A 27707-nucleotide genomic window follows, 5' to 3' on the forward strand; every position below is an offset into this window, starting at 1 on the left:
TGTTGGTAGATGTGCAATGCATGTTTCTATTGGATATACAGGTAATCACCTTGACAGCGAATATCGTCAGGTTAAAGCATCATTCATACTCGTGAATAATTGACAGATTGCATCATACGAGTTGGCTATGAGAGGGCCTTGAAGCACTGTCACTCACAAAGTGTACAAGATGAAGATTGCCACTATACTGTATTAATCAAAGATCCATACAGTACACCTGTCACATCACAATAGGAAAATTATCATTTTCAAAAGCAGCACTACCACTAGTGTTGCGACAACCGCTCACTCTGACATAGAATCACAGTGCACCATCTTTATGGTAAGAAATATCTACCTGCTGTGAATAACAAGTCTGGAAACCTAGCTTCATTCATTTCTGAGAATCTGCCATATCAGAGGAAGTTAGTATTTAAAATACTGGGACCCCTCACAGCGATTGTTCATGTCAGGCACAGGCTTGCTGGGATATATCAAAACAAATTAAACTCCATGATGAAAAGGTTGGGTCACTAGATAAAAATCAGGTTCTGAGCCCTACTACAGTATGTGTTGCTGTTAGCTAATTGGAGGGCCCAGACTAATAGAAGCTCATTGGATGGCACATGCACCGCTTGGCAAGAAGTCCTGGGCGTAGGTGCACACAGCTTTGCAGAGGTAGGTCATAGTGCCGTAGCGGCCACTAGGGGCGCTGTCATACAGCAGCCTGCAGATCCCATTGGAGTGATCTTTCTCCAGAAGGGTGTCGTCAGCCCCCAGCACTTTCTGCAGAAGAGGGGAATATGGACACAATGTAAGGATGACATTGCAAAGACGGCCCGTTGTGCTATTTAATGTCCTTTAACATGTGGGGGTTTACAGGAAATGTAACCGAATAGTAAATAACTGAATAACAAGCACAAACAATGTAAAATAAACATGTTCCACTGTGAAAATCAATGCTGAAAGAACAGAGGTGAGACTACCGTATGGCCACTGACTGACCTGGTCGTGGTAGAACATTTCACTGGCCATGTGGACTATCTTATCTACATGGACGACACTGCCGATGCTCTCCAGCTCCACCTCGGCCAATAGGGTGAGCACCAGTATGGCCTCCACCAGCAGCTGGCGGTACTCTGGCTGGGGCACGCGATTCAGCACCGTCTCCACGTGCACTGCAAACTTGATCTCACCGGGGGTCATCTGTGATCAACAACCCCCCCAAGGGAGGTGGATAGGAAATAGTGCATCATGTAGTGTGATATTGAAAAAATCTGGTTCAGAGGTGAGCATGTGCTTGAATGAGTACAGGAAGGTGAAATCTGGGTTCCCCCCCGGTTGTGCCGTGGCGGAGATCTTTGTGGGCTATACTCAGCCTTGTCTTAGGATGGTAAGTTGGTGGTTGAAGATATCCCTCTAGTGGTGTGGGGGCTGTGCTTTGGCAAAATCCTTCCTGTTTGGCCCTGTTCGGGGGTATCATCGGATGGGGCCAGTGTCTCCTGACCCCTTCTGTTTCAGCCTCCAGTATTTATGTAGTAGTAGTTTGTGTCGGGGGGCTAGGGTCAGTTTGTTATATCTGGAGTACTTCTCCTGTCCTATTTGGTGTCCTGTGTGAACTTAAGTGTGCTCTCTCTAATTCTCTCTTTCTTTCTCTCTCTCGGAGGACCTGAGCCCTAGGACCATGCCTCAGGACTACCTGACATGATGACTCCTTGCTGTCCCCAGTCCACCTGGCTGTGCTGCTGCTCCAGTTTAAACTGTTCTGCCTTATTATTATTGGACCATGCTGGTCATTTATGAACATTTGAACACAGCCAGAAGAGGACTGGCCACCCCTCATAGCCTGGTTCCTCTCTAGGTTTCTTCCTAGGTTTTGGCCTTTCTAGGGAGTTTTTCCTAGCCACTGTGCTTCTACACCTGCATTGCTTGCTGTTTGGGGTTTTAGGCTGGGTTTCTGTACAGCACTTTGAGATATCAGCTGATGTACGAAGGGCTATATAAATACATTTGATTTGATTTTGATTTGAAATCATTTAGATGAAGGAGTAACGTGAAGTTGATGTGGCTCAGCCTGGAGATCTTTTAGGGCGTACCTCTCTTGTGGTTGACGCTGGGAGAATGCACCCCACAATAGATAGACCGTCACACTGAAAAATAAAGTAGGGCAATTACATCTATGAACCAGGTAGAAACAAGTTTCACGGATGCTAATTATACATGTACCAGCTAGAACAAAGTGTTTGGAATACTGTGCAAAGAGTACCAGCACCCGTCGCCCACAGCATCTCACCTTCTGGAGGATGGACCAGACCTTCTGGTAGAAGCCAACAGGGACTCTGTTGAGGGCTCCGTCTAGACGTCTCCTACGTAACCACTGGCCATGGCGGCTGTCTCTCACCGCCAACTTTTCTGTAGCGCTCTGCAACGACTCGATGGATGGGAGTCTGTACCGCTGGAGCACACCAGGGGAAAGCAAACACTTATAGTTAAGCTCTCTCTTCATTGTTAGATCGTATAAAACCACTTGAGTTTATCACATAATACATATTTGTGGTATTGTATTCCCAGAAGTTATGTACAGTACCAGTCAAAAGTTTGGACACACCTACCTAATCAAGTTGTTAATTTTATATATATATATATATATTATTTTTTTTAAACTATTTTCTACATTGTAGAATAATAGTGAAGACATCAAAGCTATGAAATAACACATATGGAATCATGTAGTAACCAAAAAAGTGTTAAATCAAAATATAGTTTATATTTTTCAAAGTAACCACACTTTGCTTTGATGACAGCTTTGCATTCTCTCAAGCAGCTCCATGAGGAATGCTTTTCCAACAGTTTTGAAGGAGTTCCCACATGTGCTGAGCACTTGTTGGCTGCTTTCCCTTCACTCTGCGGTCCAACTCATTCCAAACCATCTCAATTGGGTTGATGTCGGGTGATTGTGGAGGCCAGGTCATCTGATGCAGCACTCCATCACTCTCCTTCTTGGTCAAATAGCCCTTTCACAGCCTGGAGGTGTGTTGTGGGTCATTGATCTGTTGAAAAATAAATGATAGTCCCACAAAGTGCAAACCAGATGGGATGGTGTATCGCTGCAGAATGCTGTGGTAGCCATGCTGGTTAAGTGTGCCTTGAATTCTAAATTAATCACAGAGAGTGTCGCCAGCAAAGCACCCCCACACCTCCTCCTCCATGCTTCACAGTGGGAACCACACATGCGGAGATCATCCATTCATCTACTCTGTGTCTCACGGTGGTTGGAACCAAAAATCGCAAATTTGGACTCGTCAGACCAAAGGACAGATTTCCACTGGTCTAATGTCCATTGTGCGTGTTTCTTGGCCAAATCAAGTCTCTTATTACTATTGGTGTCCTTTAGTAGTGGTTTCTTTTCAGCAAGGCAAGCAACCATGAAGGCCTGATTCACGCAGTCTCCTCTGAACAGTTGATGTTGAGATGTGTCTGTTACTTGAAGTCTGTGAAGCATTTTTTTGGGCTGCAAATGCTGAGGCTTTTAACTAATGAACTTATCCTCTGCAGCAGAGGTAAGTCTGGGTCTTCCTTTCCTGTGGCGGTCCTCATGAGAGCCAGTTTCATCACAGCGCTTGACGGTTTTTGCGACTGCAGTTGAAGAAACTTTCAAAGTTCTTGAAATGTTCCTGATTGACTGAACTTCATGTCTTAAGGTAATGATGGACTGTCATTACTCTTTGCTTATTTGAGCTGTTCTTACCACCCCTACCATGTCACAACACATCTGATTGTCTCAAACACATTAAGAAGGAAATAAATTCCACAAATTAACTTTTAACAAGGCACACCTGTTAATTGAAATGCATTCCAGGTGACTACCTCATGTAGCTGGTTGAGAGAATGCCAAGAGTGTGCAAAGCTGTCAAGGCAAAGGGTGGCTACTTTGAAGAATCTCAAATATATTTTGATTTGTTTAACACTGGTTATTACATGATTCCATATGTGTTATTTCATAGTTTTGATGTCCTCCCTATTATTCTGCAATGTAAAAATAGTAAAAATAAAGAAAAACCCTTGAATTGTCACAACTCCCGCCGAAGTCGGCCCCTCTCCTTGTACGGGCGCTCGACGTCACCGGCTTTCTAGCCATCGTCACTCCATTTTTAATTTATCCATTTGTTTTGTCTTGTTCCCTGCACACCTGGTTTTCATTCCCCAATCACACTACATGTATTTATTCCTCTGTTCCCCCTCATGTCTTTGTGCACGATTGTTTTGTGTTACGTGTCTATGTTGACGCGCTTTACTGGTATGCGTTTATTCCGTGTTCTATTTCACGAGGTATGTCATTGTGTTTATACAGTATTACTGTGACTGTTTGCGCGTTTTCACTTTTGCATTGGCTGGAGGTTGACGCAGTGACGTCCGTCTGTTGGTTTCTCCTGCCTCAATAAAGTGTGCGCCTGTTCACAACTCTCTGCTCTCCTGCACCTGACTCCGCTCCCAGTACGCACGCCATTGACATGAATGAGAAGGTGTGTCCAAACCTTGGACTGAGAATGGAAGGATCAAATGCTTTAATATTGAAAGATTGAAAGAAATACAGACAGAAAAAGACAAACAGCATGATTTGAAGTACTGTACATATTCATATATACAGTAAGGTACAAAATATTGGCACCCTTGATAAAGATGAGCAAAAAACACTGTATACAATAAATAATACAAATACTGAGCTATAATGCTTGTTAAAAAAAGGGAAATTATATTATTTTATACTAACATAATTGCTCAGAGAAAGAGATTCTGTTCAACAGGTAATAAAAAAATGGGTCCAAATTATTGGCACCCCTGTTTTGAGTATTATAGAATGAACCCGCTTCGTGAGGATAAAGACACAAAGTATTTTTCTAAAATGTTTATGAGATTGGAGAACACATTGGGAGGGATCTCAGACCGTTCCTCCATTTAGAATCTTTCCAGATCCTTGACATCCTTCGACCACAAAAATCAACATTTTGCAATTGCCATCTGTCTCCAGACTTGAAGCCCATTGAAAACCTCTGGTTTACGTTAAGAGAATGGAAGGGTCAGATGCTTTATTATTAAAATATAGAAAAAAATTCAGACAGAAAAAGACAAACAACATGATCTGAAGTTAGATGGGGCAGAGTCTTACAAACATTAGAAACATCAAGCTTCCTGTTAAGGCAAGGGCTGATTTCAAGGTTTTACTGCTAACCTACAAAGCATTACATGGGCTTGCTCCTACCTATCTTTCTGATTTGGTCCTGCCGTACATACCTACACGTACGCTACGGTCACAAGACGCAGGCCTCCTAATTGTCCCTAGAATTTCTAAGAAAACAGCTGGAGTCAGGGCTTTCTCCTATAGAGCTCCATTTCTATGGAATGGTCTGCCTACCCATGTGAGAGACGCAGTCTCGGTCTCAACCTTTAAATCTTTACTGAAGACTCATCTCTTCAGTGGGTCATATGATTGAGTGTAGTCTGGCCCAGGAGTGTGAAGGTGAACGGAAAGGCTCTGGAGCAACGAGCCGCCCCTTGCTATCTCTGCCTGGCCGGTTCCCCCCTCTCCACTGGGATTCTCTGTCTCTAACCCTAAAACAGGGGCTGAGTCACTGGCTTACTGGTGCTCTTTCATGCCGTCTTTAGGAGGGGTGCGTCACTTAAGTGGGTTGAGTCACTGACGTGATCTTCCTGTCTGGGTTGGTGCCCCCCCTTGGGTTGTGCCGTGGCGGAGATCTTTATGGGCTATACTCGGCCTTGTCTCAGGATGGTAAGTTGGTGGTTGAAGATATCCCTCTAGTGGTGTCGGGGCTGTGCTTTGGCAAAGTGTGTGGGGTTATATCCTTCCTGTTTGGCCCTGTTCGGGGGTATCATCAGATGGGGCCACAGTATCTCCTGACCCCTTCTGTCTCAGCCTCCAGTATTTATGCTGCAGTAGTTGATGTGTCGGGAGGCTATGGTCAGTTTGTTATATCTGGAGTACTTCTCCTGTCTTATCCGGTGTCCTGTGTGAATTTAAGTATGCTCACTCTAATTCTCTCTTTCTCTCGGAGGACCTGAGCCCTAGGACCATGCCTCAGGACTAGCTGGCATGATGACTCCTTGCTGTCCCCAGTCCACCTGGCCATGCTGCTGCTCCAGTTTCAACTGTTCTGCCTGCGGCTATGGAACCCTGACCTGTTCACCGGACGTGCTACTTGTCCCAGACCTGCTGTTTCAACTCTCTAGAGACAGCAGGAGCGGTAGAGATACTCTTAATGATCGGCTATGAAAAGCCAACTGACATTTACTCCTGAGGTGCTGACTTGCTGCACCCTCGACAACTACTGTGATTATTATTATTTGACCATGCTGGTCATTTATGAACATTTGAACATCTTGGCCATGTTCTGTTATAATCTCCACCCGGCACAGCCAGAAGAGGACTGGCCACCCCTCATAGCCTGGTTCCTCTCTAGATTTTGACCTTTCTAGGGAGTTTTTCCTAGCCACCGTGTTTCTACACCTGCATTGCTTGCTGTTTGGAGTTTTAGGCTGGGTTTCTATACAGCACTTTGAGATATCAGCTGATGTAAGAAGGGCTAGATAAATACATTTGATTCGATGATCATTGGGTGTGGATACTGTCGGAAGATGTGGGTCTGAGCAAGTGTGATGTCATCAATGTACAGTGCCTTGCGAAAGTATTCGGCCCCCTTGTACTTTGCGACCTTTTGCCACATTTCAGGCTTCAAACATAAAGATATAAAACTGTATTTTTTTGTGAAGAATCAACAACAAGTGGGACACAATCATGAAGTGGAACGACATTTATTGGATATTTCAAACTTTTTTAACAAATCAAAAACTGAAAAATTGGGCGTGCAAAATTATTCAGCCCCCTTAAGTTAATACTTTGTAGCGCCACCTTTTGCTGCGATTACAGCTGTAAGTCGCTTGGGGTATGTCTCTATCAGTTTTGCACATCGAGAGACTGACATTTTTTCCCATTCCTCCTTGCAAAACAGCTCGAGCTCAGTGAGGTTGGATGGAGAGCATTTGTGAACAGCAGTTTTCAGTTCTTTCCACAGATTCTCGATTGGATTCAGGTCTGGACTTTGACTTGGCCATTCTAACACCTGGATATGTTTATTTTTGAACCATTCCATTGTAGATTTTGCTTTATGTTTTGGATCGTTGTCTTGTTGGAAGACAAATCTCCGTCCCAGTCTCAGGTCTTTTGCAGACTCCATCAGGTTTTCTTCCAGAATGGTCCTGTATTTGGCTCCATCCATCTTCCCATCAATTTTAACCATCTTCCCTGTCCCTGCTGAAGAAAAGCAGGCCCAAACCATGATGCTGCCACCACCATGTTTGACAGTGGGGATGGTGTGTTCAGCTGTGTTGCTTTTACGCCAAACATAACGTTTTGCATTGTTGCCAAAAAGTTCAATTTTGGTTTCATCTGACCAGAGCACCTTCTTCCACATGTTTGGTGTGTCTCCCAGGTGGCTTGTGGCAAACTTTAAACGACACTTTTTATGGATATCTTTAAGAAATGGCTTTCTTCTTGCCACTCTTCCATAAAGGCCAGATTTGTGCAATATACGACTGATTGTTGTCCTATGGACAGAGTCTCCCACCTCAGCTGTAGATCTCTGCAGTTCATCCAGAGTGATCATGGGCCTCTTGGCTGCATCTTTGATCAGTCTTCTCCTTGTATAAGCTGAAAGTTTAGAGGGACGGCCAGGTCTTGGTAGATTTGCAGTGGTCTGATACTCCTTCCATTTCAATATTATCGCTTGCACAGTGCTCCTTGGGATGTTTAAAGCTTGGGAAATCTTTTTGTATCCAAATCTGGCTTTAAACTTCTTCACAACAGTATCTCGGACCTGCCTGGTGTGTTCCTTGTTCTTCATGATGCTCTCTGCGCTTTTAACGGACCTCTGAGACTATCACAGTGCAGGTGCATTTATACGGAGACTTGATTACACACAGGTGGATTGTATTTATCATCATTAGTCATTTAGGTCAACATTGGATCATTCAGAGATCCTCACTGAACTTCTGGAGAGAGTTTGCTGCACTGAAAGTTAAGGGGCTGAATAATTTTGCACGCCCAATTTTTCAGTTTTTGATTTGTTAAAAAAGTTTGAAATATCCAATAAATGTCGTTCCACTTCATGATTGTGTCCCACTTGTTGTTGATTCTTCACAAAAAAATACAGTTTTGTATCTTTATGTTTGAAGCCTGAAATGTGGCAAAAGGTCGCAAAGTTCAAGGGGGCCGAATACTTTTGCAAGGCACTGTATGTAAATGTTAAGTTGTCTTTTGTTTTTGCTTATGTAAAAAATTCAATCCTGTGATTTGACTGGAAGAGGGCAGTCCATAAGTGCAGGCGAAGGATATCTAGGATATGAAAAGATTCTGTATGGAGGAATAATCCAAGATCCCTCCCAACGTGTTCTATAATCTCATAAAACATTTTAGAAAAAGGCTCAGTTCCATCATCCTCGCAAGGGGAGGGTGCTGGAGTATTGAAAACAAAATCTCTTTCCCTGAGGAATTGTATTAGTATAAAATAATATATATTATTTTTTACATACAATATAGCTCAGTATTTGTATTGTATAATTTACAGTCTTTTTTGCACATCTTTCTAAAGGGTGGCAATCATTTTGGACCTGGTATCTACTGCCATACGCCGTTCAAAGGCACTTAAATATTTTGTCTTGCCCATTCACCCTCTGAATGGCACACGTGCACAATTCATGTCTCAATGGCATCTACAATGATTTGAAGTGGATTGAACAGGTGACATCAGTAAGGGATGACAGCTTTCACCTGGATTCACCTGGTCAGTCTGTCACGGAAAGAGCAGGTGTTCCTAATGTTTTGTGCACTCCGTGTATATGCATACGTGTACATGCTCAATCTCTACTTTCTGTACTCACTGACCCAAGCCACTCACCCCTGATTCAATGTTCTCGATGTCAAGGGAATGCACGGATAAGGACTGCAAAACACAAGGTAAAAAGGCAAATCGATCAGCGGGCACATTAGTAGATCACCATGCAGTTGGAGGCTGTTGGATCTCTGTCATGTTTACTGTTTCTGTATGCAGTCATACATAACACAGTATAGTGTCCTCACCAGCTTCCTCACTTTACTCTGATGTTTGCTCCCGCCCACACTCTTAGAGTTAGGCGAAATATCCTGGATGGCAATGGAGTCTGTACCTGTTGCACCCGAACGCACTGCAAATATACAGTGGGAACAATTATCCACTTAAAATAAAGAACACCACAGACAAAATGGCTTCTTGACAAAATACAAGTTGAAACGGAGAAAACGTACGTGCTGGTTTTTGAGCAGCTCTCCAGTAAGCTACTAATATCAACGATGATCGAAGCCATTGTCACTCACCACTCTTCATCAGCCCAAACTCTTTCCCACTGAGAATGTGGTGCAGGAGGTTCTTTAGCTCTGAAGGGCTCATGTTCATCAGGCACTCCGTGGCCTCCTCGCCTGGAACACGCACAGAGAATACACACTTATTTCTACATGTTCTCTCCTCTGACCTCTAAGAGACAAATCACATATAAATGATAGAAATGGTTGCTTTAAAAATGTGCCCGACTGTCGGCAAACGTCTAATGTAGTGATGCCATCGTATACTGTATAGATTAATGGAAGGAACCATCACTAAGATCAATCTGAAGGTTGTAACATCTGACCCTAGCATTAGTGCTATGTCAGCGCACCAGAGCAGTTGAGGGACTGGGCCAGCTCAGTAGCCATGACCTGGATGATCAGTCCGATCCTGAGACGGAACATCTCACTGAAGAGTTTTGGCTGGGTGCGGATACACATTGCCAGGAACACCATAATCTCCTGCAGGGGGAACACAAACACCAGTGTACAGCACGCTGAGGCACAAATCAATACTTAACATACCGCTGGGACTAGTAGTAACCATTACATTGAGAATTATAATTTGAATATCTGAGCCACGGGCGTTCATATCATCCTTACCTGAGTGAGAATGGCGATGGTTAGATTATTTTCACTGGCCACATCAATTAGCTTTGCCAGCTTGTCAGGGGGCATGGGGCTATGTGGATACAATGACAACATCACTCACAAAGCAGAGCTCGTTTCTGTCTTGTCTCCATTTGGTCTCTTTCTAAAAAATATATGCTGAATACTGTCATGAGGGTGCCAGGTGTGTGAAGGATTGAGGACGGTGAGCTCACGCTGAAATGGTCTTCTCCCTTGGCTCAGGGGGGAGACCCACTGTCAGGTGCTTCTGGTGGGCCAGCAGATCTGAACAGGCCTGTCAACAAAGCAAAAAAAAAAACACCTAAAGTTCAGAGGTCAAAAAAACATTGGAATGGTATATCTGATCACCTGAGACGTGGCACTACCTTCCTGTCATTTAAGAACTTTGGATTTGGGGGCCTCCCGGGTGGCGCAGTGGTTAAGGGCGCTGTACTGCAGCGCCAGCTGTGCCATCAGAGTCCCTGGGTTCGCGCCCAGGCTCTGTCGTAACCGGCCGCGACCGGGAGGTCCGTGGGGCGACGCACAATTGGCCTAGCGTCGTCCGGGTTAGGGAGGGCTTGGTCGGTAGGGATGTCCTTGTCTCATCGCACCAGCGACTCCTGTGGCGGGCCGGGCGCAGTGCGCGCTAAACAAGGTTGCCGGGTGCACGGTGTAGCCTCCGACACATTGGTGCGGCTGGCTTCCGGGTTGGATGCGCGCTGTGTTAAGAAGCAGTGCGGCTGGTTGGGTTGTGTATCGGAGGACGCATGACATTCAACCTTCGTCTCTCCCGAGCCCGTACGGGAGTTGTAGTGATGAGACAAGATAGTAGCTACTACAACAATTGGATACCATGAAATTGGGGAGAAAAAGGGGTAAACATTTTTTTTTTTTAAAAGAACTTTGGATTTGATCAACTATGGCTAACCTGCATGAATCAACATGAGTAAGGAGGATAAACCGTTATGAATGGATTTGAAATGTGTCTGTGGTTCTGCGGCTAATTTCCGACACCAAGTTCAAGTGTAACCAGTCCTATCAATGGTGTGGTGTGGCAGTGAGTGGATAGATACCTCATCCAGCTCCTCCACTTTCTTCCGGAGCATGCCAGAGATCATGCGGACGAGGCCCCAGTGTTTCAGGTTCCCAGCCTTGTCGTACAGACTGCTCAGCAGTCGTCTAACAGTGGAGCCTTTACCGTACAGCTTAGTGTCCCAGTCCATACCCCTGACACACACACACACACAGACAAACACAAATCAGCCCATCTCTACAACATTTACCTAGCTAGTATCAACCAGCAAAACCAAAACCAACCACTCATTGGGTATAGGGAATTTGTGGTTTAGAATGGGTCCTTACTTGTCTTTGAAGAAAATGTAGAGGATGTCGGCCTGATCCTGAAGGTTCTGGGTCTGCTTCAGCACCTGCACCAGGGCCTGGTAGTCTATAGCTCCAGTCGTGTCCCTGGGCAAATTCATCTGGGCTGGAGGTGTGGCATTGGAGCCCTGGGAGACAGAGACACGGTGCACAACTCAGTGTTGTGTGGATACAGCATCATACTGGTTAACAATCCGCAGACATGACATTCACAAGATACAATGCCATACCCTGCCATCTACATCCACCAGGTGAAGGCTTGGCTGACGGGAGCGAAACAGTTTGGTTGGGAGGTACATGTGCACATCTGTGGAGGGAGAGGTCAGAGGAACATTGTCATGATACCCAGATGGTGACCGTGTGTGTGAGGTTTATCTGAAATACATTTCAAGAAAAGAACAAAAAAAGTCCTCCACAAAACGACAGATAGTATAGAGTAGAAGGCACGCGGCTCACTGTGGATGTCGAGCTCCCGTGCTTTGTGCACCAGTGAGACCATCTCACAGGTCTTTCTGGCCAACGCCCGGAAGCGGTTCAGACCGCCTTTATGGGAGCTGATCTTTTCGCTGTGTTTCGGTATGGACAGTAACTGGTCCAGATACTGAGCCAGGTCATCCACCTCTGAAAAGAGTGGGACACACGCACAGGTAAATGATCTTTCAAGGAATCTATAAGCATGCTTACAAAATGAGCAACACGTGCAGCCAGCCAGTACACTGTCAGTTAGCTGACTTGTTATCAGTCAGCTACGAAGACTCCAGTAATATACAGAAGAAATGTCAAATGTAAGAAAAAAAAGGTCACAGACAACCAGGAATTCAGTTTCCTTTACGAGATGGTAGGGAGATTTTAAGATGGTTAGTTGTGTGGGAATTGACAACAGGGTAAGGAAGTAACCCAATCAAAACAGGCATTGTTGTTGTATTGACAAGGGTTTACGGCAATGTGAAAATAGGTAAACCTATTTTTTTCTGACATTTTTTTTGCTAGAGATGAACTTTAGGATCTTGCGATGTTTTGCCTGAGACAAAAGTCATTTTCCTAGGCTTTACCCACTATAGCCCATCTCCCTAACATCATTACACTATCAGGCCATGCACAGCTTCAACAGCATTGTAACCACACAGACACTGTTGTCATGGTGACCACTGTAGTCACCACCCTGCTCACCATCGTCCATGAAGGACAGTTGAGAGCAACAGGAAGTATTCATGAACTTGGACAGTTTCCCTGTCTGAACCCTGCATGAGGAGGGGAAGAGCAACCAACGTCATTAGGTGTGCTTGCTGAAAGCAAGAACGACTTTGAAAATCCGACAATTACTCGTATTATTATTTGCTTTCCGCTGTCACCTGTAGTGCCAAAACTGTAAAAGCTACCAACACCAAAACAACATTAAAGTGTGCAGGCTGACTGTCTTCAGTGTGCTTGAAAACAACTTTTTGATGCTACTTACAGTTTTCACACAACAACCATATTTGCATAACTCCCAATGGATTTCAATGTTCATTGGTTCGAATCGTCAAAATTCCGGTCGTAACTGGTCTTTAACCGTTTAAGCTACAAACGCCATTCAAACTTGAAAACTGGAATAGGGTGCTTGTATTCAGCTTTGTATGTATACTTCTTGAACTATAACCATTTTAAATTAGCATAAAAGCTCCATAGGCTTCAATGGAAAATATGTTGATTTGCCGGCGTCGTGTCCACATTTACCATTGAAGTCTATGGAGCTTTTATGCAAATGTGAAATGGTTATAGTTCAAAAAGTATACATTCAGTAGTATCAACACACTTTTGACAAGCAATGTAAGTTGTGTAAGTCTGCACATTTTACAATTGGTTTAGTGTTTTTAACCATAAACAGTTCAAGAACAATGTTAAAATGTGCTGAATTAATCACAATTGATTGCTTGTCAAAATAATTTTTATACTGATTATACTTTTTCAACTACAACCATTTTATATTAGTATAAACTCTCCATAGGCTACAATAGGATGGATTTGCCCCTGCTCTTGAACCATTTATGCTGCATACTCCAAACCAACATATTGACCCAATTTATATTGCTTATCAAAGCATTGTTGATATTATTTGTGCTTTTTAAACTATATCCATTCAATACTTGCGTAAAAGCTCCGTAGACTTCAAAGGTAAACGTTAGATTCGCCACTGCTCTTGATCCGTTTCAACGACAAACACCAACCCAACGTTGAAATCTGCAGACCGACTCAACTTAGATTGCTCCACTACAGCTTTTTGCTTCAACTCACACTTCATAACCTATAAAGCTTGTTGCGTCGCCATTTATTTCAATGGCGGAATAACGGCTTCAACATTCTGAACTGAAATCATGTCCACAGAACTATCAGAACGTTCAAACTAAAACATTGTTCAGAGCTTAAGTACTCACTCTAGCCGACTATACTAGCTCACTATAATAACTCCGCACTTACCAACCACCCTAAAATAACTCACTATAACATACACATAGCCTATGAAAGCCCTATTACTACTAATCCCTACACCACTACTTTCTGCCGTCACTAACACTGTTTCACAACCATTAAATACCTCCAGACCACACAGACACACATTTCCCTTTAGGAAATGTCCTTTTCTGCTTTTGACACTGACGTTGATCATTCTAATAGGCCAGTCGGTGGAACTCAATCCCACGATCTAATTAGCCATTCTTCTATCAGGAACACCTCACCTTGCTCCGCCGTAGTAACCATCCTGCAGTTTTCTCAGAACGGCTAGTACTGCAGGGTCCAGCGCTTTGTGGTCATCAGCTGAAATAGAGTTCCAGAGAGTGGATTGTCAGGAGGACGTTACGTACGGTATACTATTTGATTAGGCTGCAGCGTCATGATGGGGCGGTGGTCCGGTCAAGTGACTTACTGAGCATATTGGATGAGATGGGGAAGGAGACCGTGGGACAGCCGGTAATTCTCCAGCGGGAAGCCAGGTAGGAAAGGTCATTGCGCAGCATCTCCAATATCATGTGGTTGTCCAACGCCAAGTAAAATTCCTGATGATCAATGAACTGGACATAACAAGAGAGACAGGGAGATGTCCGTGTTGAGTGTAATCAACAGCTGGTAGCTAACACACAACATGTCCTGACAGGGCTTCATCTCACCTGAGGGGTGAAGGAGAAGACAGTGTCACGGATGATGTAGAATTTTGATGTCCCCAGAGTGCCAATGCGTCTGTACGGTCTCCCAGTGAGGCCTAGTCTCTGGTTGCGACCTGCATGGCCAACACGATGAATAGTTTTTGGGACAATCATGGCATACATTATATTTCTAAACCTGGCTTACACATCACATAAATGGGCTCTTAAAGCCAAGGAGTCAAATTAACATCATAAACAACAAAAGCTTTTAGCACAAGCATTAGGCTATATCTTTATCCTTTGAATTAATCTCTAGGTGTAGTGTTCAGTTCACCTAGCCTTGCATAGATGTGGCTCAACACCCTGGAGGGTTGGACTCTGATAGGATGGATGTCCTCCAAGGTATCAGCATCTATCCCTTGTTTCATCAACAGATGTTTGATGTGGTCCGTCTCAGCTAAGATGGACACTGAAAGCAAATCAGACAAGAACACTTCAATTTTGTCTAGTTTGTAGGAACCTCGAGAGCTAAAGGAGTCTCTTGTGTATGATAAGTCATTTAAAACAATTAACACCAAGAGAATGTATTATTTCAATCACTGTAGCAGATTTATGAGACTCAGTTAGGCACATCTCTTCCAAATGGCATCTTTTGTACTGCAATTTATCACAGTCACCTACTGTACACATGAATACAAATATGTGTATTCTCCTGCTGAGGTCAATATCTTCTCTTCTTCCAGACTGCCTGATGTAATCATCTTACCTTGAACCACAACATCAGGTTTGGATACAGTGGAAAACCGTCTGTTCAGAGGATCAATCTCTCCTGGGGCTAAAAAACCCTAAAAAAAAGGACATGGAAATCAATTGAGAATTTGTCAGTTTCCGTTGTATACATTTATCCGAAATAACCAAATACTCTCCCTTCTGGCTATTGGGGAAAAATCCATAGTGCTATTTCAAAATATTTGTAGCAAGGTAAGCGAGCCTGAATAAAATTAACAAACAAGGAAAGACATTGGACTATCCGTAACAAACTTGAACGTGTATTTCCAGGCACTAGCATTTCACCCCAATCAAAATGGCATGCTCATACTCCAATATTTTACAATAAGACCTGGTTGGCGCCCCCCTTGGGTTCGTGCCGTGGGGAAGATCTTCGTGGGCTATACTCGGCCTTGTCTCAGGATGGTAAGTTGGTGGTTGAAGATATCTCTCTAGTGGTGTGGGAGCTGTGCTTTGGCAAAGTGGGTGGGCTTATATCCTGCCTGGTTGGCCCTGTCTGGGTATAGTCGGACGGCGTCACAGTGTCTCCCGACCCCTCATGTCTCAGACGCCAATAATTATGCTGCAATAGTTTGTGTCGGGGGGCTAGGGTCAGTCTGTTATATCTGGAGTATTTCTCCTGTCTTATCCGGTGTCCTGTGTGAATTTAAGTAGGCTCCCTCTAATTCTCTCTCTTTCTCTCGGAGGACCTGAGCCCTTGGACCATGCCTCGGGACTACCTGGCCTGATGACTCCTTGAGGTCCCCAGTCCACCTGGTCGTGCTGCTGCTCCAGTTACAACTGTTCTGCCTGCGGCTATGGAGCCCTGACCTGTTCACTGGACGTGCTGCCTTGTCCCAGACTTGCTGTTTTCGACTCTCTCTCTCTCTACCGCACCTGCTGTCTCTAACTCTGAATGATCGGCTATAAAAAGCCAACTGACATTTACTGCTGAGGTGCTGACCTGTTGCACCATCTACAACCACTGCGATTACTTTTATTTGACCATGCTGGTCATCTATGAAGGTTAGAACATCTTGGCCACGTACTGTTGTAATCTCCACCCGTCACAGCCAGAAGATAACTGGTCAATCCTCAGAGCCTGGTTCCTCTCTAGGTTTCTTCCTAGGTTCCTGCCTTTCTAGGGAGTTTTTCCTAGCCACCGTGCTTCTACATCTGCATTGCTCGCTGTTTGAGATTTTAGGTTGGGTTTCTGTATAGCACTTTGTGACATCAGCTGATGTAAGAAGGGCTTTATAAATACATTTGATTGTTTGATTTGCTCCCCCCCCTAGTGGTCCAAATGTGGAATATGTACCCTTGCCAATATCATGTAATGGCTTGAGAAAATTCCAAGATTTGAAAGACACATACACATTACCAGGCAACTTCTTTTTCCTTTATTTACAACTTAGATCAGCTATGCTGGGCTATGGAGTCCCTTGGGAAACCCAACTACCGAATAGGCTTTATAAATAAATTATCAAAAAATACATTAACATTTATTCACAGACTGTATTCAACAGCAAGGAAACATTTTACGATGAGATTGGCCCCAACTGTTCACTTTGTCCCTTAAATAAGGTAGGCACATTCCTCCATATGACGTGTGAGTGACCTGCAGTTGAATGCTTCTGGGGCAAAGTTACTAAATTAATTTTGAAGTGCATGAATATAAATATTCAATGCTTTGCATCTATTATGTTACTTAACGATGATAGCTTCTTGAATCTCTCAGTCAATCAGAGACGATTACTGCTGGTAGGCAGCACAGCTGTGAAAAACGTTGGCACTTAGATGGTAATCACCTCACTCTCTCCCAAGTCACCAGTGGATACAGTTACTATTAGAAGCTCTAACATCAGAATTATCAACAGAGCGAATGAATGGTGCACATCAACAACTGAGGCCTGGACAAATATACTTGACTCTGTAAATAATCATCTCAGCTAAATCCCAACCCATACAAAGAAACAATCCACAAAGGCCAACACATACGTACAAACAACATACTGTACATACTGTACATACATACTGTACACTGAGTGTACAAAACATTAAAAATACCTGCTCTTTCCATCACATAGACTGACCAGGTGAATCCAGGTGAAAGCTGTGACCCCTTATTGATGTCACTTGTTAAATCTACTTCAAATCAGTGTAGATGAAAGGGAGGAGATGGGTTAAAGAAAGATTTTTAAGCCTTGAGACAATTGAGAATGTGTACCATTCACCATCTGACTGACAAGCAACCCTAGGGAGGTGGGAAAGGGTGCGAAACATGGTTTCCGGGAGTGGGAGGTGGGGGTTGGAAATAACCGCTGAGAGTCACAAGGGCATTTCGTACAATATAACGCAACAATAATAATGTTGATCATAGTAGTTCATTGCATTAAGATTTCAATGCACTCTACATTTTGTTTGGGTACTTGTAAACACCTCATCCATTCAAGGAGAAATAATTATACATTTTCAACAATAATGAACGTTCTTGACTAACCCTGTGTAGTGTAATTAAAAGGAAAGCCGGGTCACACTATTTGGATAGTCTAGTCTAGTATAGTCTAGTCTATAGATGCTCTACAGATGGACATACTGCCAACCAACTTGATCAGCAATTGCTTGCTGAGGTTACAGTTAGGGTTGGGCTTAGAATAAGGGTTAAGGTTCGGACTAGGGTTTGGGTGAGGGTTAAGTTTAAGCTTAGAATAAGGGTTAAGGTTATGGTTAGGGTTAGAGCTAGAGCTAGGGTTAGTAGATGTGAATAGATTAACTTACATCAGCCATCAGGTTTCCCAGTATGTACAGAGACTGTCCCCACATCAGAGGCAACTTGCCCATGGGAACTCTCTCTACAGAATGGGGATTCTCATACTCCTCGTCTACCTGTATAAAACACACACAGTACTAATTTTACCTGCTGTATATTCTAAGTGGACTCGTTATTATGATAATGAATGTAGATGAGGGTGGCCCTCACCTTGTCTGCAGGGACACTATAGAGCTCAGGCACCAGGCTAAGGCCATCCTTCTGTTTGATCATAATAGCCTCCAGGGCATCTCTGTATTCTTGCACCTGATGACACAGGGCAAACTCTTGATCACAATAGAACCCACACACGAGACCGAATGGACGCGGTCTCCGAATGGAGCCATTACCCGCTGGCCATTGTATGTCCGCATCCCCCCTGACTGACCTGCTCAGGGCTGTTGATGAAGATCCCATCCAGAATGAGGTAAGTCCAGAAAAGTGGCCACTCACATTCAATATTCTCAAAGAGCTTCAGCTCAGATGACTCATAATATATGCGACTGGGGTCCTGGAGGATACATGAACATGTACAGAATATATCAAAATTACACAAAGGAATCCGTTCATCAGTTGACGGTGGAAGAAGGCTGCGGGGGTAGATATCTTGGCCAGTCAAAAATGAGGCAAACATAAATATGAAACATCATTTTCACCTCTTTGGGGGTTTTGTGTCCATCTCTGAGGAACCTGCAGCATCCATATCTCCCCTAAGAGGAAAGATAGAGAGACAGCTAGTGACACATCGACCATATGGGCTGTGCTCTCATGCTACAGTCGTCATTACAGTGTTCTGCTCTAACAGACAGAAAATGTCAGCACACCGCACTGACCGGCCCTGTCATCACCTTCCTATTCCAATACACCACACGTTTCACCACACTCTCCTCGGCAGTTAATACCAGACTATTAAAAGACTAATATATAACACAAAATGTTTAATAGATAAACTCCAAACAAGGACAGCACTGAATGTAACGGTAGAGGACAACCTCACCTGCAACTTGGAAATGATTTCCTCCTTGGTCATATTAACGATGTCAATGTCTTCCACAGCAAACGCTGGGTACGAGATAATGGACAGAACCCCAGCATCCACCTCTTTGGATGTGGAAGCTCTTGGCAACATGGAACTAAGGATAGACTGACCATGTAAAAAAGGGAGAGAGAAAGGGGGGGAGGGATAGAGTAATGTCTTCTTCAAAGACTTGAGAAAGTGAGTATGAACGTGTCGCTGGGAGCTTGGGCTCCTGTCCTCTCTCTATGGCCATCCTAAGGCTTACCGTGCAGCGCTGAATATCGTCAGCTAACGCATGGACTACCGATTCATGACCCCCCTTGGCGCCAAACAGATTGAGGCCATCCAGGGCCTCAAGTGCAGCCTACAGACACACATTGGAAAATAGATGGCTGTTGTCAATATGTCAATCCCTTTGTCAGTGTGCACACATTACTATGACACTGAAATAATACCCATTGGTATCACCCACAGTAAAAGGTCGCATTTATTATAAGTTGCTAGTTGATGAAAAGACGGAAGGTCAAACATAATTGGCTGAGTGTTATTGGCGTCCGTGATTTGTGCTATCAACCGCGTTCCATAAGTATAATTCCAAGATGTCAACAGACATTGATATACAGCACATGTTGCGTAAAAGACAACTTACTTTCGCCATGCCGATTGAGCTGACGTTGATCTCCGGAATCCCCTGGTTTGTCTTGTCCCCACGTTCCCACATGCCAAAATCCTGGGAAAATCAACACAAATCAAACTGATTAACAACTGGTTCATACTTCTAGATCAAAGACACGGGGCTACCGTAGCACTCAGCAAATACACTGAACGTCAACATCATGTCCAAATTGTTTTTATTTTTACATACTGCCACTTTATACGCAGCCTCGATGTAGAACATCAGATTCTGGATGATGTCCACCTCATCCCGAGTGTAGACGATGTGAAGGCCTGCCAATGACAGCAGACAGGGTTGAAAAACAACTTTGGAATGTTTATCTTCAGTTCACATTAATATAATTTCAAAATATGCATTCAGGTCTTTGTAATGTAATATACTTGTCAAAAACAAAATGTAGAGATTGATAAATGCATTTCTATAGATTCCAAAATAATTTCATAGGTTACGTCCATATGTTGCGTGCTTATCCCGGACTGCATCTATTAAGGTTGCAGCAATGCTGGAGGAGAGGAGAGGGCACACCATAGGAGAAGTTGACATATAAGAGGGGGGGTGACACATCCCCCCTCAATATTCAAGAGGGCTTTTTGAACCCCCCTCCAATAATTTTCTATCCAATTAATCCAGGTGGATAAATGTTAGAATTTTTCTTCCACTTTGACATGAGTATTTTGTGTAGATCATTAACCAAAAATTACAATTAAAACACAACAAAATGTGGAAAACGTCAAGGGTTGCCCATTATTTAAATTGTATTCGTGACTGTTTGTCACAACCGTCATATGAATAATTGGACCAAGGCGCAGCATGAGAAGAGTTCCACATTTTAATGATAGTGGAACTTCCAAAAACAACAACGCAATAACGATCGTGAAATACGTCGCACACATAGGCACTTAAACAAAACAATATCTCACGTGGGAAAAAGGACACGTTAAGTATGATCCCCAATTAGAGGTAACGATCATCAGCTGCCTCCATTTGGGAACCATATACACACCCCCCCCTAGTCACACCCTGACCTAAAACACCATAGAGAACCCTGAGGGCTCTCTATGGTCAGGGTGTGACACTGTTTATGTACTGTATATTGTATTCCAGGTTCCTGCTGAACTTACAGTGCCTTCCGAAAGTTCTCACAACCCCTTTCCCACATTTTGTTGTGTTACAAAGTGGGATTCAAATTTATTTAATTGTCATTTTTGGTCAACCATCTACACAAAATCCTCTGTAATGTCAAAGTGGGAGAAAAACTATAACATTTATAAATAAATAAAACATCTATATATCTTGATTAGATAAGTATTCACCTGTAACGATTGTCGTTGGGAGAAGGAGAAGAGGACCAAAGTGCAGCGTGGTACGTATTCATAATACTTTTAATAAAGATGAATACTCGAACAAAAACGACAAACGAACAGTTCTGCAAGGTGCAACAAAAACACTAAACAGAAAATACCTACCCACAACCCATAGTGGGAAAACAGGCTGACTAAGTATGGTTCTCAATCAGAGACAACGAGCGACAACTGCCTTTGATTGGGAACCATACCAGGCCAAACACAGAAATACAAAACCTAGAATACACAACATAGAATGCCCACCCCAACTTACGCCCTGACCAAACTAAAACAGAGACATAAAAAAGTAACTAAGGTCAGGACGTGACATCACCCCCTTATACTCCCCTACATGTTAGAAACACCTTAAAGCTGTGAGTGTTTTGGGGGTAAGTCTAAGAGCTTTGCACACCTGGATGGTACAATATTTGTCCATTATTCTTTTGAAAATTATTTAAGCCCTGTCAATGTTACTCAGTGATATCTTGTGTTGGAACAGAATGCTTTGTATTCAGGACAAAAAGTTAATCGCTTTGCCAAAGTTTGTGCAGCGTTACTTAAGTGCCTTGTTGCAGACAGGATGCAAGTTTTGGAATATTTGTATTCTATACAGACTTCCTTCTTTTATGTCTATGTGTCCAGTATGAAGGAAGCTAAGAGGTAGTTTCGCAAGCTAATGCTAACTAGCGTATCTGCTAACAATAGTTTTTGGAGATTGAGAGCTTTTCAGTGTTATTTGTTGGGTCCATCCCAAAGCATGCTTGACTTAACAGAGTTGTAAAGGCTTTCTCATTGCAATGTTGCAATGGGGTAGAAAATCAATACCATGCCCAGGGCTAGGTTTCCCAAAACCATTGTAGCATTGCAACCTGGTCTCAGAGCAGGAGCACTAAAATCATCTTTCGTCCATTTAGTTTCAATGGAATTAAGATGATCATAGTGCTCATAACGCTTTTGAGAAACCCAGCACAGGTCATTCACCAGTCACCTCTCTGTCCTCCAATTGTTTTCCAATCTGGCAGCAACCTGGTGGCACAAACTCCCGGTGGAAAAAGGGGCTACGTTTGGAGCCACTTTGCTTATTGTGTTGATTCAAACAAGACCAAATGCCACGTTTCTACGGGAGAAACGTTGACAGGGAAAAAAATACCATCAACCTCAAGAGACATCTGAAAGCGCATCATTCCAACAAATACGCTCAGGTAATAACAGATTGATAAGACTACTTAGTTAGCTTGCTGCAACCTATCAGACCACTACTTACGACAGAACTTTGATTTCAATAGCTATAGTATGTCAAGGGCAGGGCTCCAGTCTGCGATCATTTACTCCCATTTTGCTAGCTTTTGACTTGGCTGTGAGTCAAATGTCCCATTGGTCGCATTAGTGCGAGCTGAACATTCATTACATGGTGACCTCGCTCAAAACGTCCTATTTTTTGGGGGGCTGCTAAAAACCATCATTTGGTCAAACAGTAAACTACATTATCATCATGAGTCCTGTAATGAACGTGTCTGCCCTGGCCCTGGGCCTGTTTCGCTGCTGCTGTGATGAGCGGGCTTATGATGTGCGATCCGGGAGAGAAAAAAGGCTTCTGATTCTCGAACATTTCAAAAGCAATTGGGAGAAATCCATAGCTTTTGAAGAAACTACTTGAATCAATTGTAATGATAATTGACAGTGGCTTTACAGTCCTTACAAAAGCTCCACAGCATACGACAGCTCGAGGAGAGAAGACTACAACGGGCGCAAGCTCATATTTATTTAAAGAGAAACAAATGTGAGCTAATTAGTTGTTGAGAGGAAAGGAACATGTTTGATTTAATATTGAGCTTAATGGCAACTATTTTACAACTGGGATTTGTTATATGGCTTTTAGACAGGAAATGCGCAATTGCGCATCATCCATTGCAAGTGCATATAGAGTTGCAGGCTACAACTGCATCGTTTGTTTTTAGGACATTGCATTTACTGTTAGATTAATACATGACTAATAGCAGTGGGTAATATATTTAGTGTTAGAGATCTAGCTAATGTGTTTTGAGTTACCCCCCCCCCCCCCCCTCTCTCTCACCCACTCCCCCTTTCTTTATGCGATATGTTGTGCAGAAAAATATGCTGGTAGGACAAGGCTATGTATGTTTGTGCACATGAAAGTCAGTGATGTATGCTTACTATAGGTTAATGAGGCAATACAAATGTAACGTGACTAAACGAAAGGGCATTTCATTGATTAAAATGGCCCACTGTTTTCGAAATGTTGACAATAACTACACTAAATCATTATTCAACTGACAAAAAATGTGACTAAGACTAAACTAAATCTACAAAATGAACACTGGAACATTGACCAACAGAGCATCTTTGAATAGCCCTCTTCGTGTACACCTAATAACAACAAACAAGTGTTTTTTTTAATGTTTTAATCTTCTGTATATAAAGTGTAATATTGGGATGTAAACCCAAACTTAAACACATTTAACTCAATATCTGACATGGGACAGGTGCCTTCTGCAATTTGAACCAAAACCATGTGTGTGTGTGTGGTGTATACTTTTGATACCATGAAGATTTGTAAGACTACCAAAAAACACCCTGTGTGACCCTGTTTTAGCCCATTGTGACACAGGGGGTGAACACTATTTGCCAGCTTACACTATTTGGCATGACAGGAACCTGACACATTTTCAATATCTTTGGGTGCAAATCAGGGGAGAATGACTGCCCCCTGTATTGAAACCACAGAAGTTCCCAGGCCGACCGCGGTACTGCAGGCATTGTTAGCCGAAAACAGGATACACAATTATAGGAATGGAAAAATGGCAATCTTTGTACAGTCAATTCTGTTTTTCATGTGTTTTGTATCATATTTATACAACAGCTGAAGAAACTAACACTTTAAAAGTGTGAAAATGTTATGTGATATGTAATGGTTGCTGGTTGAAAATTCAATCTTCACAGGACTTTCGCATCAACAGGTTTTCCATGAGTGAAATTTTGGCTTGCCAGGTGACATCACCAGGTGGTATAAGTTAATACACCAATAACAAAGAGAGTTCGAAACCTCTCTGCCAATAACAGCTCATTTCCAGGTTACATATCCCTCCCATTAGGCCCCTCTATGTTGGTGGATTGATCCACATTGTGGTTAATGCACTGCTTTGGCGCCCTACCCCTCCCCACTCAGATCAGTCCCAGACAGTCTTGCAAAATTACTGCTTGAATTCGTTTTTGGGGCTAAAATCTGTTTTTGGAGCTTTTTGACAATTTTAATGCGAAACTATGACAGCAAGGTACTTAATCGTTACCCAGAAACAATTTGATATTTATATTTTTTTGTTTGTTGCTGCACTGGGCCTTTAAATGCAGAAAATGCTGGAGGGGGGAAGACCCCCAGACCCTGTGCTGAAATGCGTCCACGCCATTGCTAAAATCATGCCGATGCCACTGGGGCACACAGTGGAGTATGAGTTTACCTGATGCAGTCATCTGGGCCAGGAAGAGCAGGAATATGGAGGTGGCATCCACCTGCAGGTGACCCCACTCATCGTCACCCACCACCGTGGCAGTTGTCTGGGAATCATACTTGGCGTGCAGGCAGTCAGATTTGTTCTTGCTGTATTTAAACTTCTCCACTTTGTCAATCTGAGAAAAATGGAACAACCACAAACACCAGGACTTAAGACCAGTTCATTTGAGGTCAATAGAAAAAAAAAAATGCAGTTTGTAGGCTAATCCTAAAAGAGAAGCCACAGGTCATATTCTGTCATCTGTGTACAGTATGTTGATCTATCGACATGTTTATTTCAAACAGTGACCTTTCCTTTGATCTCCTTTGCTCGATTAGAAATGAACCACCACAGCATGCAAGCTGAAGTGTGATTAAACTCTTTCCATGGCCCACATTCACAACTGTGAATGGCACAATCCTTGCCTGCATACCTGCCTCATCATACACTGCAGCAGGCTCCTCATGAGTTTAACGACATTCTGTGGAGAGATAGAGGGAGAGATAGTCAGCACCCAGTCTCAACTATGACCTTCAACCTCCCCCATCAGCCAGCAGAATCAGAGTAACCTGAAACCCGTCCCCAGCGTAATGGCCTGCCCCCTGGCATTTCCATGTGGGAACAGACACACACACTGACCTATCATGGGCCGTACCAATTTAGGTCTATTTACAGCTGCTAAATCCCTATGCCAAGGACAGACGTGAAGATAATTATAGGGGTTACTGTCAGCCAAGTATTAGAAAAGATATACTTGCGTTACTCCCATTCAAACTTTTTAAAAACAATACTGGTTTGAGACAGACAGGTAACTGGAAGGGCCCTCCCACCTGTTCCAGCTCGTAGGCCTTCGCCTTGTCCTCATCTCGGTCAGCATTCTTGCGGTAGGCCAGGCTGAGGGCCCACACAGACAGGATGCCGTAAACATTGTCCCGGACCCAGGCATGGTGGTTCTCCGGGTCCCCTGGGAGAAGCCCCGTCACCGGATCCTGGTCATAAGAGGAACACAGCATCACATTCAGTAACACTGGACATACACAGATACATGGTGATTACATGCATACATACATACATACATACATACATACTTAACATGAATGTTTACACACAATATCACCCATGTGTAAGCATTCACATGCAATTATAATCATAATAATAATCAAACTAATAGTAATCATTGAGATTTTATTTCTTCCTATGATTTCAATTGATTGTAAATCAAAATCCACTATCATTTACACACAATCAGCCAGTCATAGTGAATGAATTCTAACCGCCGTTTATGTTGACTGATGTGACAAATTATGAATTGTTCCAATAGGCAAGCAGTGCAGTTTAAAATACAAATTATATTTGTAAATTGTTATTTCAGTTTCTGTTTGGTAGTTAGTAATTAGGCCTAGCGGGGCCTCAGATTTCCGTCATATCGATTCTGGAGAGGGCGTTTTTTAGATCAGTATAGAACCTCAATAAAAATTCATTTTGGAGTTGGAGTCCTTTTAAAAAGCCTAGAACTGAGCCTCTCATTCCGTCTACATAGAAATGATCCCAGGGAATACCCCAGACCCACTAAGCAAGGGGACTGGAATTGGTCAAACTCGCAGTTTAATATACTTATAAAATCTTCTTTCCCTAAAAGCATGATGGTCATTACTTTTTTATATGAAAGAGGAGGTTAACTTGGCCCCAGACAATCGATCTGAGATTGACTTAAAGACAGCTCTACTCAAATACTATCTTTTGGTATTTTTTTTTTTCATTAGTCCATTGTTGATACAGTCCCAAAATGTTTTGCATGTCAGCAGTCAAGTTTTCAAGATATTGGACTTTCTAGAAGCAAAGTGTCATCGATCACATCCTCATGAGGCCAATATCTTGAAAACTTGACTGCTGTCATGCAAACACATTTTGGGACTGTATCAACAGTTGACTAATGAAAAACAAGACCAAAATATAGTTTTTTAGAGGAGTTTTCCTTTAAGTGTCAGTCATGGGATTATTATTTGTTGCTTTACATGAGCTGAACATGGGTAAATAAGTAGGCTACTACACATACAGCATGTCAAGGGTAACCTATTGTCATAAATAGGCCCACACTGCACTCACCTGGTGACGTAGTATTGTTTTCGTAACCATCCGTGCATAATTGTCGAGTTTCACCCCAGAGTTACTACGGCTCCTCATGATGTTGCTTGATGTTTTGCTTGAATTTCAGCCCTCAAACCTCGCTGACATTCTCTCTAATACAGCTTGTTATGTAGTTGCACCATCGAATGAGAACATGAGAGGGAAGCAAATGTCAAAGTCTAGGCGGGTGCGTTCTGCTCACAGTATCTGTTACACTGCCCATGGCTGCTCACAGACCAGTTGGTTTGTATTTTCTGTGTGCAGTAGGCCTATACCCAGTGTACAGTTGACTAGCATCTTCTAAAGAACAACGTAACAATGTCATTAGATGGAGTTGTCATAAACTATAACATCAAGTTAAATATAAAGTTATTAATGCTAAGTTATAAAGTTTTGAAAGTGTGTATATATATATATATATATATATATATATATATATATATATATTCATACAAATAAAGCTATAACCAAAAAGTCTACAAAATGTGGAAATATATATATACCATCAATATGAGCAGTCAATGTGTCACGTCTGCTCCTCCCCTCCGGCAGACAACATCGCCAGAGTACTAACCACCGGTCCTGGATTCATCATTACGCACACCTGGAACTCATCATTACGCGCACCTGTGAATCATTATGATTCACACCTGGACTTCATTACCTTCATCTTTTCCTCCCCTTTATATGTCACTCTCCCAGGTTCACTTACCAGATGGTATTGTTCTTGTGTATCGGTGGTCTGCCTTATGTTAGTGGTGTGTTCTTGGTTTTGTTGTTTTATTAAAACGTTTCACCTGCTTCTGACTTCACTGCCACATCATTACAGAATACCAACTAAAAATATGGTAGCAGCAGGGTAACCGGACATCTCCCAGATGATCAATGAACAAGACGACCTTCTTTGTCAACACCATGATCAACTGGGGATGGCCAT

General features: G+C 43.0%; 1 protein-coding gene across 1 annotated transcript; it reads right to left on the bottom strand.

Moving 5' to 3' along the window:
• Positions 1 to 172: 172 nt before the first annotated feature.
• phka1b (phosphorylase kinase, alpha 1b (muscle)) lies at positions 173 to 27065 on the bottom strand. Its single transcript, XM_021618860.3, has 32 exons — positions 26750 to 27065; positions 25474 to 25632; positions 25077 to 25124; positions 24611 to 24779; positions 19981 to 20063; positions 19765 to 19845; positions 19381 to 19479; positions 19095 to 19241; positions 18754 to 18807; positions 18486 to 18608; positions 18269 to 18364; positions 18067 to 18174; positions 15287 to 15365; positions 14855 to 14989; positions 14545 to 14654; positions 14304 to 14448; positions 14116 to 14194; positions 12569 to 12639; positions 11855 to 12019; positions 11629 to 11705; positions 11381 to 11526; positions 11092 to 11245; positions 10234 to 10313; positions 10013 to 10091; positions 9742 to 9871; positions 9404 to 9505; positions 9131 to 9234; positions 8949 to 8993; positions 2273 to 2434; positions 2076 to 2129; positions 985 to 1185; positions 173 to 765 (listed from the first exon to the last, which is right to left on the bottom strand). Exons 1-32 carry the CDS (start codon positions 26825 to 26827, stop codon positions 592 to 594), a joined length of 3537 nt encoding a protein of 1178 aa, XP_021474535.3. The 5' UTR covers positions 26828 to 27065; the 3' UTR covers positions 173 to 591.
• Positions 27066 to 27707: the final 642 nt, after the last annotated feature.

Source organism: Oncorhynchus mykiss, chromosome 10, assembly GCF_057628025.1.
Source record: "Oncorhynchus mykiss isolate SJ-2025 chromosome 10, ASM5762802v1, whole genome shotgun sequence".
Classification (NCBI taxonomy): Eukaryota; Metazoa; Chordata; class Actinopteri; order Salmoniformes; family Salmonidae; genus Oncorhynchus; species Oncorhynchus mykiss.

Bases quoted from the DNA above. Each gene is read 5' to 3' on its own strand.
- phka1b (XM_021618860.3), bottom strand. From the start codon at position 26,827: ATGAGGAGCCGTAGTAACTCTGGGGTGAAACTCGACAATTATGCACGG. The intron at 20,064-24,610 runs GTAAACTCATAC...TGTCATTGGCAG, and splicing joins GGCCCAGATGACTGCATCAG to GCCTTCACATCGTCTACACT. The intron at 18,365-18,485 runs GTCAGTCAGGGG...CTGTGTCATCAG, and splicing joins TCATCAACAGCCCTGAGCAG to GTGCAAGAATACAGAGATGC.